Source organism: Stegodyphus dumicola, chromosome 1 (genome assembly GCF_044657685.1).
Source record: "Stegodyphus dumicola isolate Sdum_Otavi_A_Nest chromosome 1, ASM4465768v1".
Classification (NCBI taxonomy): Eukaryota; Metazoa; Arthropoda; class Arachnida; order Araneae; family Eresidae; genus Stegodyphus; species Stegodyphus dumicola.
This window is the reverse complement of record NC_140768.1, coordinates 90,128,890-90,143,884: the sequence shown is the minus strand read 5'-3', so window position 1 is coordinate 90,143,884 and position 14,995 is coordinate 90,128,890. Positions and strand designations below refer to the sequence as shown.

Here is a 14,995-nt window from a genome sequence, read left to right as displayed (position 1 = left end):
TTCAATTAATGTCTTTTTACAAATTTATTGTCTTTATTTATTGGCTTTTTTACGAAATTTTAATCAGCATTAAAATGTTTGTACCTTCAAAATAAAAAATTCTTGGAACTAACATTTGTCAACCCTTTTTATGTGCATACCATGTGTTTTCGCCAATAAAGTCTTCTTGGCGAGATTTGCATCGGCAAAATGGAAAAGTACTAATTTATCTTATCTAAATGCGGTAAAATCGATTAAATGTATAGGCATGTAAACATCAATTTGTATGCAAAACAGTCTATTCAAAACTTGCAAGAAAAGACACCTCAGAAATTCTCAATCCCTCCCAGGAATCTTAAGTATGAACTCCTTTGGGAACATTAGTTTAGAAGTTTTAAATTGTGATATGAATGTGGAAGTGGAGCTGTATCATACTTCCACGTAAAAATACACAAACACACACACACACACACACAAAAAAAAAAAAAAAAAAAGCTCCAGAAAAGCAATCATTCGTCATAATGGACACCCTTATTTCATGGAATTGTCGGGGTTTTCACCAAAATTTCATTAGAAACAAGGATTTGACTGACGTCCATCATCCTCTGATTGGGCATTGAGGAAACTATGCTAAAACCCAAACAGCAATCTAAATTTTGTAGATATTCTTTTACCAGAAAAGATCATCTGGTAGACGAGCATGTCTGTGGAGGTATAGCTCTCTTATTACACATTACTACCCTTCCAGTTCAAATTCTTTAACAAGAGGCCTTCAAGCTGTGTCTGTTCATATAAGTATTCCGAGTTTGGTTTCAATTTGTTCTATTTATTTGCTCTTAAATCATAATGTAGGTCAGCAAGATTTAGATGACTTGATAGAACAACTGCCTGAACCCTTTATCATAAAAGGAGATTTTAATAGTCACTGCCTACTCTGAGGAAGTAAGAATACAAATTCTCAAGGCAGACAGAGTAAAGGATCGACGATCACTGCCACTGTCTCCTCAGTAGTGGACAGGATACGTACTTTGATGAATCTACTAAACCTATCATATCATCTGTTCACTATCACTTTTGCTATATTTTACATTTAGTGTTGGAAATGATCTTCACAATAGGGATTACTTCCTTTTCTTTGTATCTGTCGTATGAGAAGTAAAAATCTCATATCAAGAATCCATCATTTTATACTTGATAGGACAGAGTGGAACTCTTCATATGTCTTGCAAGTGTTACAGAAGAGATGGTAAAAGATGTGCCTATTAGTGAAGCTATGAAAATCTTCACTGATGTCATTTAGGCAGCTGCCAGTCTCTATACCAATGACATCAACAAGGTTATTCAACTTTTTGAAACCGTAGTGGAATATTGATTGGCAAGAAACTGTCAGACAACAGAGGAGAGCTTGAGCAATCTTTTCTGATAACCCATAATGTCAAACCTCATAACCATCAAAAAAGCTAAATGATATGCCAGAAAAGTGAGGTACAAGAGCTAAAAAGATTGATGTATATACAGTCAAAAGTCGTTAAACCGGACTCGCCGGGACTTCGGCGATTCCGGATTATCGATTTTTCCGGATTATAGATCATCAGTTTAAATCTGGTAAGATGGCATGCAGAAATTATAAAATTAAAAATATGAAACCGTAATTTATGAGATAAAGAACAATTATGATCTAAAGGTTATCAAAATTTACAAAAAAAAAAAAAAAAAAGCTTAATATTTATTTGTTTACTTTATTAAACATTTCTTTCAATGTAAGTTGTTTAAGTTGCTTCGTTTTATGTGATAATACTTTATCTTTAATTCTATAAACAGACATAATTTCTTCTTCAGTTACAATGTTCCGCTGTTCAAGTCCTATAATTGCTTTGTCGAGAATACGGAATTTCAAAATCGAAATTTTTTCGTTTTCAATAACCTCTGTGTCACTTTCTTCAGTATCGGAAGTGAATTATAATGACGAGGAATTTGATTTAAATCATATCAAAGACGGAGTACATCGAGATGAAATACTATATTTAGTAAGGAATTATAAGCCAAATAAAATAAAAACATCTGCGCTGAAGATAAGGATAGTGCTGACAGATCAACTTCCAATTCATTGCGCGCCAGGGCGTTCTCCCCCTCCCGCCGCAGAGCAGCGTGAAATTGATAAACAGATTTCGGAATGGTTAGAGAAACGAAAAATAAGCCTTTATCCATTTCTTGCAGCAATTCCACTTTTTGTTTAATGGACTTCGAAACATACTTTCGCTTTGCAGATCCTTTACATATTAGTAAATATATATCGGAAATTCTATTTGACATAATCGAAAGTTCAAGCTTACTTTTATAAAATTGCTCTAACAGTCTGCAAAAAATAATAAGCCGGATCCAATTCGAAGATTAAGAAACAACGCAATCTGCAACATTAACTGAATTAGATAATTTTAGCTTAGCTTATACCGTCCGTTATACATTAAACGCGCACTCGTAAACGTATTTTGCGCATGCGCACACTGATATTTGCAGCCGTAAAGGTCTTACGCGCATGCGTCAACAAGACGCATGCGCAGAAAGTTTGTAGCTTTGAGGTCCGGATTATAGATCATTCCGGATTATGGGTGTCCGAATTAACGACTTTTGACTGTACTATACTGTGTTTCCTGAATTTCATTTTCTATGTCTAGTAAATGAATATGGGCAAGACTTAGAAAAGTGTGTGGAATGTATGAAGATCACTCAATTTCCTTTTTTGAAAAAGATAGCCTTGTGGCCAGCTGAAAGATAGCCTTTCAGAATTAGATAGAAATAGATAGAGATTTTTGAAAAAGATAGCCTTGTGGCCAGCTGTGACTACCACTGATGAGACTTTCATAGCTATTTTGAATGGCTCTTTCAAAATTGGGGGTGGAACTGAGCTAACTCGATTTGTCACCTGAAAGGTGCTCAAGGCTGTTGCCAGTGACAGGCGTATTCTAGTGCTCCTTGCCACGAGACATTTCATGGACTTGGGCTTACGTCAGACAAGTGAGCAAACAACAACAGCAGTGTTTCAGTTCAGCTTATTCCAAGTCTTTCACTAAGGAGTATACTGCTTTAGAATCTGCCTTTGGTTTGTAGGAAGTTCGGGTTACAAATGAAGATGTCTGAAATAGTTTATCTCTCTTCTTTAGTATAGTTTTGATACAGAGTGTGACATTGTCATTCATCATATCAGTCACTGTACTAATCTTGGGTAAAGTTGTAATGCTTGGTCATGACATTAGATTCTTCTCTTTTAAAGAAATTATAGGACTTTGTAGTGACTAATTTTCACTATGTTCGTTTACTAATTTTTTATAGTTGCAATGAGCATGAATCCTGTGTGCCATCTTCACCAGAAGAAATTTCTTTCTGGGTTCTATTCCTCTAATTCGTCCTTGAGAAAGGCTTTCTTAGTGCTAATTAAAAAAAATATTTTGCTTGCTCAATCAGTTCCCTCCTCCCTGCATAGGTAAATTTTTTGTGTATATGTGCTGTCAAAACAAAGTAATACAGATTTAAATCAGTGTTTAATATTCACCAAAATTTTCATATAACTCAAAATGCTAAACTAAATTAGTTATGCATGGTATAACTATACTTCTGTTGCCAGTCCACACACACACACACACACACACACACAAAAACAAAAAGCAACAAAAAAAAAAAAAAAAAAAAAAAAAAAAAAAAACCAAAGGGGCGTTTGCTTATGTTTTGTGTGTTACCATTATTTGTTAAATATCATGTTCTTCGCACTTAAACCATAAAATTCAGTTCAACAGCAGTATTGCAAAATAATTTTAAAATCGGCATATCTTTAGAATTTCCGGATACACAGTTCTGCCCGCTGGAGATAAAAAGCTTGCCCCGTAGAGTGTTGCCATTGCTCATTTTTAAATCTTTGAGTTTATTAATTAAAAATTCATTAAAGTTTTACAAGATATGAAATAGATAATAAAGCAAATTCGGGCTTCCAGATGCCCATATTCGGAAAACGTACGTTATTCAAAATTTGGCTCTAGGTACCATTGCTTTATCACACTGGGATAAACATACATACATTTATGCAGATTCTTCATTATTTAATTTTTTTAAATATAATACAAGGTGATAATATTTGGTGGCAGCAATTTGAAAAGTGAATCGGACATTTACAGTGAACCAACGCAAAATGCCAAAACGGAAGTAATAGTCCTTCAGCAGATTTTAAATTACGTCTAAAGGGGCATTTTTTTAATGTTTTGTGTATTACCGTTATTTATTAAATATCATGTTCTTCGCACTCAAACCATAAAAAATTCAGTCAACAGCAGTATTGCACATTAATTTTAAAATGAGCATATCTTTAGAATTTCCGATACAGAGTCTGGTGCACTGGAGATAAAAATGTATTTTTTTGTACAGTGTTTTCATTGCTGGCTTTGAAATCGTTTAATTTTTTAATAAAAATATGTTGAAGTGTTGCAAAATATGAAATCGATAATAAAACAATTTCAAATTAGGCCTTCCGCGTACCCATATTCTGTGGAAGATTACATTATTCAAATTTTGATGGCTCTAGGTATCATGGTTTTATCACAATGTAAGAAACATAAATACATTTATGCAGATTCTTCATTATTTAATTTCTTTAAATATAAGACAGGGTGATAATATATGGTGGCAACATTTTGAAAAGAGATTTTAAAGTTTTCAGTGCAAAATGCCAAAATAAAACTAATAGTCCTTCAGGGCAAATTGCCCCTTTGGACTAAAAAATCATCATTTGCTGAAGCTCTTCTTTGTCAGCAAAAACCCATACACCCCAAACTTTTTTTTTTTAATCAGAAAGTGATCAATGGTAGATGAAATCAGGTATAATAAGCCAGATGCTCTGAAATATCTTTGTTTAAAATTCTAAAGCAGCTATTCATCGAATGCAGCAATTTGTGGCCAGATATTGTCGTGGAAAACAAAAGCCCTCACAAATCATCTGAGTAACGATATTTTTTTATTATTTTTAGTGTACTAAAATTAAGTAAATTTTTTTTATTAACATAAAACAAAATGCACTACTTTTTTCTATTCAACCCAAAAACTGAATTTTGGCATAATTTTATTCATAAATAAAAATAACAATAAATCTATAACTTAATTTAAGCTTGATTATGAATTAAAAGTATACAAACAAAATGCAGTATTTAATAAAGACTTTCTTTAAAAATTTTATGATATGTTTTCTAGATTAATCTTTGTTGTGTATGGTATCTCTGCATGTCATTTAAATTATGAATAAGTGTGTTCTTTTTATAAGGGATATTACAGAAATTAGAATATGCAGTTTCTTTCTAGTATGTTTTTAAACATGTTATTTTATGAAAATTGTAGCATTTTGAATATGTACATGTTCTCTAGTAAACTTGACTAAAATTTGTGCAATTTGTTCTTTTTAGTAAATATTTAATTTCAGTTAATCACAATATTTGTGTTACTTAAATAGTAGTCTTTGCTTTTGTTTTGCTATTAAAAAAAATCCCTCCAAATCCTATGGAAGAGTGTGAGTAATCTGTGTTATCTCATTATGATAATTTATAGAAGTATTTTACGCGCCTCTGCTACAACTAAGTTTTCCCCTCAAGTATTGTCTCCTCCTCTTTCTCTTTTGCTGATTAGTTAATTAGAAACTTTATTTTGTGTATATTTTGTTTCACTGTTTTTAAAATTTATGTCTTTAATTTTTAGCTTGTAGAATTGAAAAATGGGGAGACATACAATGGGCATTTAGTTAATTGTGATAACTGGATGAATATTAATTTGAGAGAAGTAATTTGTACATCAAGGGTAAGTGTTCATGAATTAATAAATTTTTATTTTATGGTTGTAGTATTTGTCTAATGTATTTCACATTTTCAAAGATTCTCCGAGTTACTCTTCAGAAAAATAAAGTGTAATTTCCTTTGTTGATGTTAAGTATAATTCAAGTAAGAAGGTAAAATATAAAGTGCAATGTTATTGACAAAAGAGATACAGTTTCATTAAATTCAAGAAGAAATATTAAATATTGTAATAAAAGTACTGTGTGTTAGTGTAAAGATTTTACTTTATGTCATTCTTTTAACACCAACAAGTCAAAGATCTGTTAATGATTGAAACAAGAAAATTAAAAGCTATTTGTATGAAGGTAAAAATTGTATTGTGAACATGTTTGGAGTACTTACTAACAGAAACCATGGAAGCAGACTTTAAGGGTGCATTTTGAAATTCAGATCTATCAATCAGTCTATGGTTTAAAAGTATGAGAGAAATGGGAAATGTCTGACCACCTGTCTAATTCTCACTAAACTTGACTTACGGCATCTCAGTTAAGTGCTGTAATATTTTGTAGTTTATAAAGAATCGGGGTTCATACAGTCCTTAAAATTACTTAGAAGTCCTTAGGTTTTTTGGAAATTGTTTTAGGTCCTTAATTTTAGCCAAAATTGACAAAAGATTCTTAATTTTATTCACCTGACATTTCTCTTTCTTTACGAATTCCATTTTGAGTGTGAATTAACATTTTAGAGGAATATTTTTTGCCATGCATTGACAATATACTTGTATATTTGATAGGTTAGTGTTTGAATTCTTTTTCTACTTCTTAATATAAATAGTGGATACTGGAGTTTTAGGCATAAGAATGAGAATGAAACATAAACATAAACATTCATACCTCGAATGAAACATAAACATTTCAAAATTATTTCTTTTTTGTGAAGGAAGAGATTATAAAGTATTACATCAAAAACAATTTTTTCCTTTTGCGGATCTAAGTTCTTTTATTATGCAGCATCGAATTTGGCGACTAATGAACATTTTGGTGATTTTAAGATCAGTTTGTATGCAAAATTCTTATTTCCAAATTTGTGAAATTTCGATGGTTTTTTTCACAAACATTATAACATTGATAAATATTATAAAAATGATGATAATATATTAAAATTATATTTAAGAAATAAAACATTTTTATTTTTTCATGCCTTATTTTAAAGTTACGTTACTTTGCAATTTTGGCAACTTGGAAATATTTTGATTCTGAGAATAAATAAATAAATAAAAGGTAATAAATGCTATAAAATACAGTTTCTGATGCACTTCTTAGGGGGGAAATGCCATTGCAATTACTTAAAAATTAATTTTGTTGGCCTTCTTTTGTATTTTTTCATAAGAATTCCCCCCCCCCTCATGTAATTGCTTCAGAATGTGTAAATGTGTATTTATTTTGAAGGCAAGATTATAGACCTACAGAAAATATGATAAATTAAAAGTGTCTATTAACACATAATAGACATGTTTTATAGGAAATGTGTGATGAATATCTTATATTTTAAAGAATTTTTGGAAGAACAGCAAAAACAAAATTATTTAAATTTTCTCCTTTTGATCTCAGAAGGATTTCTCTTAATGTGCATATCTTTCCACTAAGCACAATCATTAAATGAATCAAAGAAAGCAAAGAAATTGAAAACTGAGAATTTATTAAAAGATTCATCACATATGTCTTCAGTGCACTATACATATCTCAATGCCTGTCCTAAATTCAAAGACTTTTGCCCTAAATTTTGTTGTTTGGCACTTTTCTAGATTCTAAAAATTTTGACATACTGGCTCTGGTGCTGGCCTTGACCTTATCACTTCATATTTATTTTCAATACGTATATTGTTAAAGGAATAAAATTGCCATTTTTTTTCTGCACATTCTAAGTACAAGAAGTTTTTTTTAGAACAATAGAAATCTTTAATTAAATCTGGAAATTCTGAAATAAAGAGGAAATTCATTGAAAAAGAAATTGAGTCTTTTATTCTTCAAAGGTACACTGTGAAAAAAAAAATGACAGTTTTATATCTTCCTTTCTACTGGGCCGATTGACAAAATTCAAATTGCTTTTTTTTTTCACGTCTCAAAAGCACGACTTAGGATATATATATTAGATTTATATATAGCATTGTTCTAATATAAGTATTTCGACACAAAATCGGACTTTTTCTGAAATGGCATGCCAATTGTTTTCCATATTTCGATTCTCAAATTATGCCTAGATATTAAATTTTGTCAAATTTGTCGTGAAATTCATGGAAAAATTCGAAAATTTACCTTCACTTATTTTTTGCAGGTTGCACCAAGAATAATTACTTCTTAATTTATAGCAACCAATTTTCCTTTCCTTTTTTTCATTGCAGGCTAGCGGAAAAAAAGTCTTCGTTCGTACTTTCAAATAATTTTAACAAAGTGTGTAAACCACATTTGCCATTATTATCGCTTATAACGTATATGATAAATTTCGAAATGCACCAATGTGTCAGTTCACGTATATCTTAGAAATGTTTAATAAAAAATCTTTGAAAAATTTATACAAATTATTTAAAAATTCAAATTAAAAAAATAAATCATAAAAATTGGTTGAATTTTATTTGGAATTAATCTAAATTTTAAAATATGAAATGAAGAATTAAAAAAGTTTAATATAAAAAGTGATATTAATAAATGTATACCAAATTCAGTTAACATGGAGGAGCTAAAATTTTGAGAACTAATTTTTAAAAAAAAACTACTCGTGCAATTTTGCAAAACTTGGGAATCTGGCATAATTTCAGTCGTAGAATCAAAATATGGAAAAAAAAACTGGAATGTCATTTCAGAAAAAGTCTGATTTTGTGTCAAAATACCTACCTATATTAGAACAACGCTATACATAAATCTAATACAGTCAAAAGTCGTTAATTTGGACACCCATAATTCAGAATGATCTATAATCCGGACCTCAAAACTAAAAACTTTCTGCGCATGCTCCGCGTTAACACATGCGCATAGGCGTTTACGCGTGCTCGTAAGACCTTTTACGACTGCGCATATGAGTGTGCGCAAGTGCAGAATACGTTTTCGCGTGCGCTTTTTATGTATAATGGACGTATAAGCTAAAATTATCTAATTATCTATTTTAGTTAATGTTGATGATTGCGTTGTTCCTTAATTTTCGAATTGGATCCGGCTTATTATTTTTTGCAGACCGTAAGAGCAATTTTATAAAAGTAAGCTTAAACTTTCGATTATATCAAATAGAATTTCCGATATATATTTGTTAATATGTAAAGGATCTAAAGCGAAAGTATGTTTTGAAATCCGAAATCTGTTTATCAATTTCACGCTGCTCCGCGGGGGGAACGCCGTGGCGGGCGCGTAATGAATTGGAAGTTGATCTGTCAGCACTATCCTTATCTTCAGCGCAGATGTTTTTATTTTATTTGGCTTATAATTCCTTACCAAATGTAGTATTTCATCTCGATATGCTCCGTCTTTGATATGATTTAAAACAAGTTCCTCGTCATTATAATAGCGAAGAAAGTAACAGAGGTTATTGAAAACGAAAAAATTTCGATTGACCAATTAGTCAGTGTTCTCGACACAGCAATTATAGGACTTGAACAGCGGAACTTTGTAACTGAACAAGAAATTATGTCTGTTTAATAGAATTAAAGAGAAAGTATTATCACATGAAACAAAGCAAAACTTAAACAACTTACATTGAAAGAAATGTTTAATAAAGTAAACAAATAAATATTAAGCTTTTTCTTTTTGCAGATTTTGATACCCTTTAGATCATAATTGTTCTTTATTTCATAAATTATGGTTTCATATTTTTAATTTTAGAATTTCTGCATGCCATCTTACGAGATTTAAACTGATGATCTATAATCCGGAAAAATCGATAATCCGGAATTGCCGAAGTCCCGAGGAGTCCGGATTAACGACTTTTGACTGTACATATCCTAAGTTGCACTTTCAAGACATGAAAAACGCAAGTTTAATTTTGCGAATCAGCCTAGTAGAACGGAAGATATAGAACTGTCCCATTTTTTTCTTTTGCGCAGTGTACATGGTTGAAATCGTAACAAATTAGGAGATGAAGCAGAGACTAGTGGGAACATTTATTTGATTATTGAAACAAGTAACCTTAGAAAAAGTGCCAAGGAGAAGGAAACTGATGTAAATTAGGTAAGATATTTGGAAAATAATCAAGACAAATTAAAAAGACACATAAACATTTTGTTGTTGCTGCAAAGCGTGAATGTTTTGTAGCTTTTAATGTGTAGTTATACTAATATCATTTTAGAATCAATACTATAAATTATAACTACAGTAAAATGTTCTTAATGCTTTTTTAATGAATATGTTTTGGAAAAAGTAATTGTAATCATGTAAATCTTACTGTGACTAAAGGTATCTAAATGTAACTAACTGATGACCCTTTGAAGTTATCTCTACATGTTAAGATGAGTTTTTTCCTTTCCTTAATCCTTATTGTGGATGCAATATACAACACAAAATTGTAAAATTAAGATACAGCTTTATTCCTTATAGCTAATAAGACTTGAGACAACTGTACCAAGAACAGGCATTCGCATCTGTTCTGATCAGCAGCTCTGTGTCTCTAAACAAGTAGCTGTATTGGCAACATTATTATTAGTCGTGCTGATTATTTTATTTCGCAGTTTAACTTATGCCATTCAACATAAAATCTGCTTGTATCTCTGGACTGAATGAGTACATGATGAAATGAGGCATAAAAGAAAGAATCAGTATAAAGCTAACTGTTAGTAAAATTTAAATTATTTCATTGATGGTTCTTACATGTACTTTCCATGTGTAAAAGTCTGTATAAACCTTGAGAATGAATTTTAACCTTCTTTGCAAAATTCCCAAGTTGTAGATTGTGGAATCTGATGTTCAAGACATTTTATTGGTTAGTTTCCATGGATTTTGTTTGAATGTACTACAAACAAATTCAGCTTGTTCTGATATGCAAAGTTGCTCAGAATTTTCACCATCGCACTAATAATTAATATGCTGCAGGATATTAGATACGTATTTTACACATCATACTTATGGTATAAAATAAAGTTTGTTTTAAATGTTATTAAGAAGGAATAAAGTAAATTTTTCATCAATTCACAGTCATAGACTGATAAGTAATGTGTTTTTATGGCATGGAAATAAATAAAAAGGGTCCTTTTCTATTAACAGAACACCAGTAGCCAAGTGTGCACCATAGTGCCGAATATTGTAGCCTGTTTATATTGTTTCACGAATAGCTGTATATTGCAGAATTTATGCAACTCCTATTTTTTGTTAAGCCAAAAGAGATCGCTCTGTGTATATACACAGGGTAAACATCATGTAGTTAGATTTCATATTAACATTTATGTTTGGAGATGAGTGGCATTCTATTAACAGAAAAATACCAGATTTTATGCATCGTGGTTTGACAACACAGTGCTGTCATTTTCTGATCTTTATTTGTAACAGACAGGATATTTTGTTGCTAGCTGAAAATAACACAACCACTTTAAAGTATCAGAGGGGGTAAAGATTCATCTCCATGTTATCAGAATTTTCCAATGTATTCATTTAAAAAGAACTTTGGGAATTGTATGTTTGTGTATTTATTTTTTGATGCAGATTTCTAGATGATACTTAAATGTCAGGAAAGCATAAATAGCATAAATCGGGAGCTGGATTTTTAAAGTTTTCATTTGTGTAAATGTTGAATAAGAAAAATTATTATGCACTGCAATTCACTTTTATATTGGAATTAAAATGCATATTTTCTATGGCATCAAAAGTGGTCAAAGTCTCATTATTTTCACAATTTCAGTACCTTATATTTAACATATTCCTTCATTTCTTTTTCATTTATTTAAAAGCCTCCTTTTTGGGTGGTTTTTGTACCAAGTAATAGAACACATTGTTGAACTTGATATAGTAAGAGTTCAAAGAAGCTTTATTTTTGCTGAATTGTATTTAGTTTTTGGTGTGGCAGCCATGTTTGTTTTGAAAACAATTAATTTCCTTTCTAATTTTTAAAGTTTACAAAAGCTCAACTAATATGCACTCACTTCCAAAAGTTAAGCGCGGAGAGGAAAATGCTAATTTTTGGAAGCCAATCAGAATTGAAGAGGATGCAATTTGCTGCAGAGGTATGCATGCAAATATGTTAGGTAACAGCCAATCGCGCTTTCATGTCAAGAAATATGCATAAAAGGCAGTCTTATAAGAAGCCAGCTTTATGAAGGGTTACAGAAGTTGATTGTAAGTGCTGATAGAAGGTGTTTAAAACTTTCTGACAATTTGTTTTCAAGATATATGGGTTCTATGACTTCCAGAAAACAAATGGAAGATTCTGAGCGCTTGCGTGCTGTGGGGCCATTGAAACAGGACAATCAATCACAGATGTTGTGTTTTTCTTCAGCGTTCATCATTCTGTAATTTCACGTTTATGGAAACAATTCCAAACCACACAGACAGTTGTCCAAAGGCCCAAGGGTTACAACCCCCACGGAAGATCAATATATTGCTATTGTAGCCAAGCGGAATCACAGAGCGACCTCCACACGTGTGACATCTATGGTTACAGCGTCCATTGGTAAGGTGATATCTGTAGCTACTGTGCGCCGAAGATTACATATGAGTGGACTGTATGCCCGGGTACCTCGAGTTTGTGTTCCTCTATTCATCGAATCAAGAGGGGCACAGTTACAGTGGTGTCTGACTGGGGCAATGTCATGTTTACTGACGAGTCAAGATTTGCTCTGGAGGTAGATGACAAGCGTACAAGGATTTGGCATGAACAATGAACACGCAGTCAGTCCCAAAACATCACTGAACATCACACATTCCGAGGTGGAAGCATTATGGTGTGGGCAGGGATTTCATTAGTATAACCCACCGACCTGCACATCTTTAAACGGGGCTCTTTGATGGCTGTCCGGTATCAAGATGAAGTCCTAGAACCCATTGTGAGATTGTACGCTGCAGCAGTTGGCCCTACTTTTATTTTAATGGACGATAACAGACATCCCCATAGAGCTGACATTGTCGATGACTACCTGGAGAATGAAGGGACTGTGCGTATGGCGTGGCCAGCATATTCGCCCGACCTTAATCCCATTGAAAATCTTTGGGATGCTCTTGGCCGAGCTGTATCTTCACGTTTCCCACCTCCAGCCACTCTTATTGAGCTGGAAACTGCTCTACAAGAAGAATGGCGATATCTTAATTCTGCATTGGTTGACCACCTAATTGAAAGCATGGTCACAAGGTGTAAACTTTGTATACAGATGAGGAGGGGATCACATACCCTATTAATGTTCTTTTTTTCATTTTATGCTGTTTATTTTCACTTTATGCATAATTCTGTTTAAGTCTCCTGTATGTCATTATCTGACAACTTAAAAAAAATTAATATTGTTTTTATTTCTGTATATAATTATTGATTTTTTGTTTTATGCATAAATATATATGCTACTTTCCTGTTGAATTTTGTGTCGATCAAAGCAGTATTTGTTGATTTTTTTGCATTTTACATCTTCGTGCTTAACTTTTGGAAGTGCGTGTATATTTTAGCTGATTTAGTATCCTAGATTCAAAACCAGTTAATGCATGTAATCTTCATATGCCATATATTTTTACAATTAAAAATGGTACTTTATTTTGTCTTTTAAATTATGATGAGAAAATGACCTGGAATTTTCTGGCTATATCAACTTAAAATTCATTATTATTAAATGAGACTGCAGTGAACAACTTAACTTAAGAGTTCACCTTTCTAATCATCTGAAATTTCTTTCTGTTTTTACGACTGCCATTTTGAGTGTGAATAATCATCTTCAGCTGCAAAACCGCAAATGAACAAGATAGGAAATAATGATTAGATAAGATAAGAAAGCCTGGACAAGAATAAGCAAGTGGCGCCATCTGTTGGCGAAACCAGAACTAAAACATAATTTCTCTAAAAGCCGAAGGCAAATTTGGATTGGAATTAGGATCGTTAACTAGAACAGAAAGATTTTTATGAATGTGAAATGCCTCTAGAAAATCCAGTTCTCCAATGGAAGATGTTTTTTGAATAATTTTGGCAGCAGAAAAATTGAAAGTGTGATTTTCGGACCAACAATGTTGAGCAACAGAAGACCTCTGTGTTTCCTTTTTTCTAACATATGCCTCATGTTCTTTGACGCGAAATTTTAAGGCTCTCTTAGTTTGGCCAATGTAAATTAAACCACACTGGCAAGGAATCCTATAAATACCCCAGGAATTCACATCCGGAATGGGGTCCTTGAGTATAGAAGTTGGAATTTTATTGATGGGAGAAAAAACAACCCGAAAGTTAAATTTCTGCAAAATATGTGCAACTTTATAGCTAATTGATGGAAAGAAGGGAATGACAACAGAATTTTTATAATCTCCTAAAATAAGAGTGTGGCTTTTAGTGTGTTGAGATGAGAATTTTTTAACTGCTTGATTAATAATGTTGGGTGAAAAGCCCCTGTCAATAGCTATTGCTTTTAAATAATTTAGTTCTTTATCAAGGGCTAGTTTGGAGGAGCAAACTTGAAGAGCACGGAAAACATAGGAATAAAATGAAGCTAACTTTTGTTTAGTCGGATGACATGATTTAAAGTGTGGTGGAAGGCAAACCGATGAAGGTTTACGGTAAACTGTAGTACTGAAGTTGGATGTGTTACGTGTGACCAGAATGTCGAGAAACGGAAGACAATTGCAAGTCTCAAGTTCAAAAGTGAACTGAATAGCAGGATCAATAGAATTCATTGTTGAAAGAACTTTATTTAAATCATCTTTATTACCTTCAAACAGGGTAAAAGTATCGTCTACGTAGCGGAACCATGCCGGGAAGTTTAAAGTTTCAAACAATTTTGATTCATAATAATGCATGTAGATATCAGCCAGGATGGGACTGAGGGGACTTCCCATGGCTAATCCCTCAGTTTGCTTGTAATATTTATTTTGGAAAACAAAATGTGTTTGTTTCAAACAGAGTTGAGTGAGAGAAATTAGCTCATCAATTTCGATGCAAGAGAAATGAAATTCGCGAAGTCTGGTTTCTAGACATCTTAATGCACCCTCCACTGGGACATTGGTGAATAATGATTTTACATCAAAAGAAACCATGAGTAAATTACTAGGAGAAATGTT

At 32.3% G+C, this 14,995-nt stretch overlaps 1 protein-coding gene across 1 annotated transcript in view; it reads left to right on the top strand.

Annotated features, from left to right (window-relative positions):
- Positions 1-14,995, top strand: part of LOC118188018 (U6 snRNA-associated Sm-like protein LSm4) — a 48,597-nt gene that overhangs the window by 13,745 nt on the left and 19,857 nt on the right. The window contains exon 3 of the mRNA XM_035358348.2: positions 5,710-5,808. Coding sequence (XP_035214239.1) covers positions 5,710-5,808 — 99 coding nt within the window. The remainder of the gene's footprint in view (positions 1-5,709; positions 5,809-14,995) is intronic.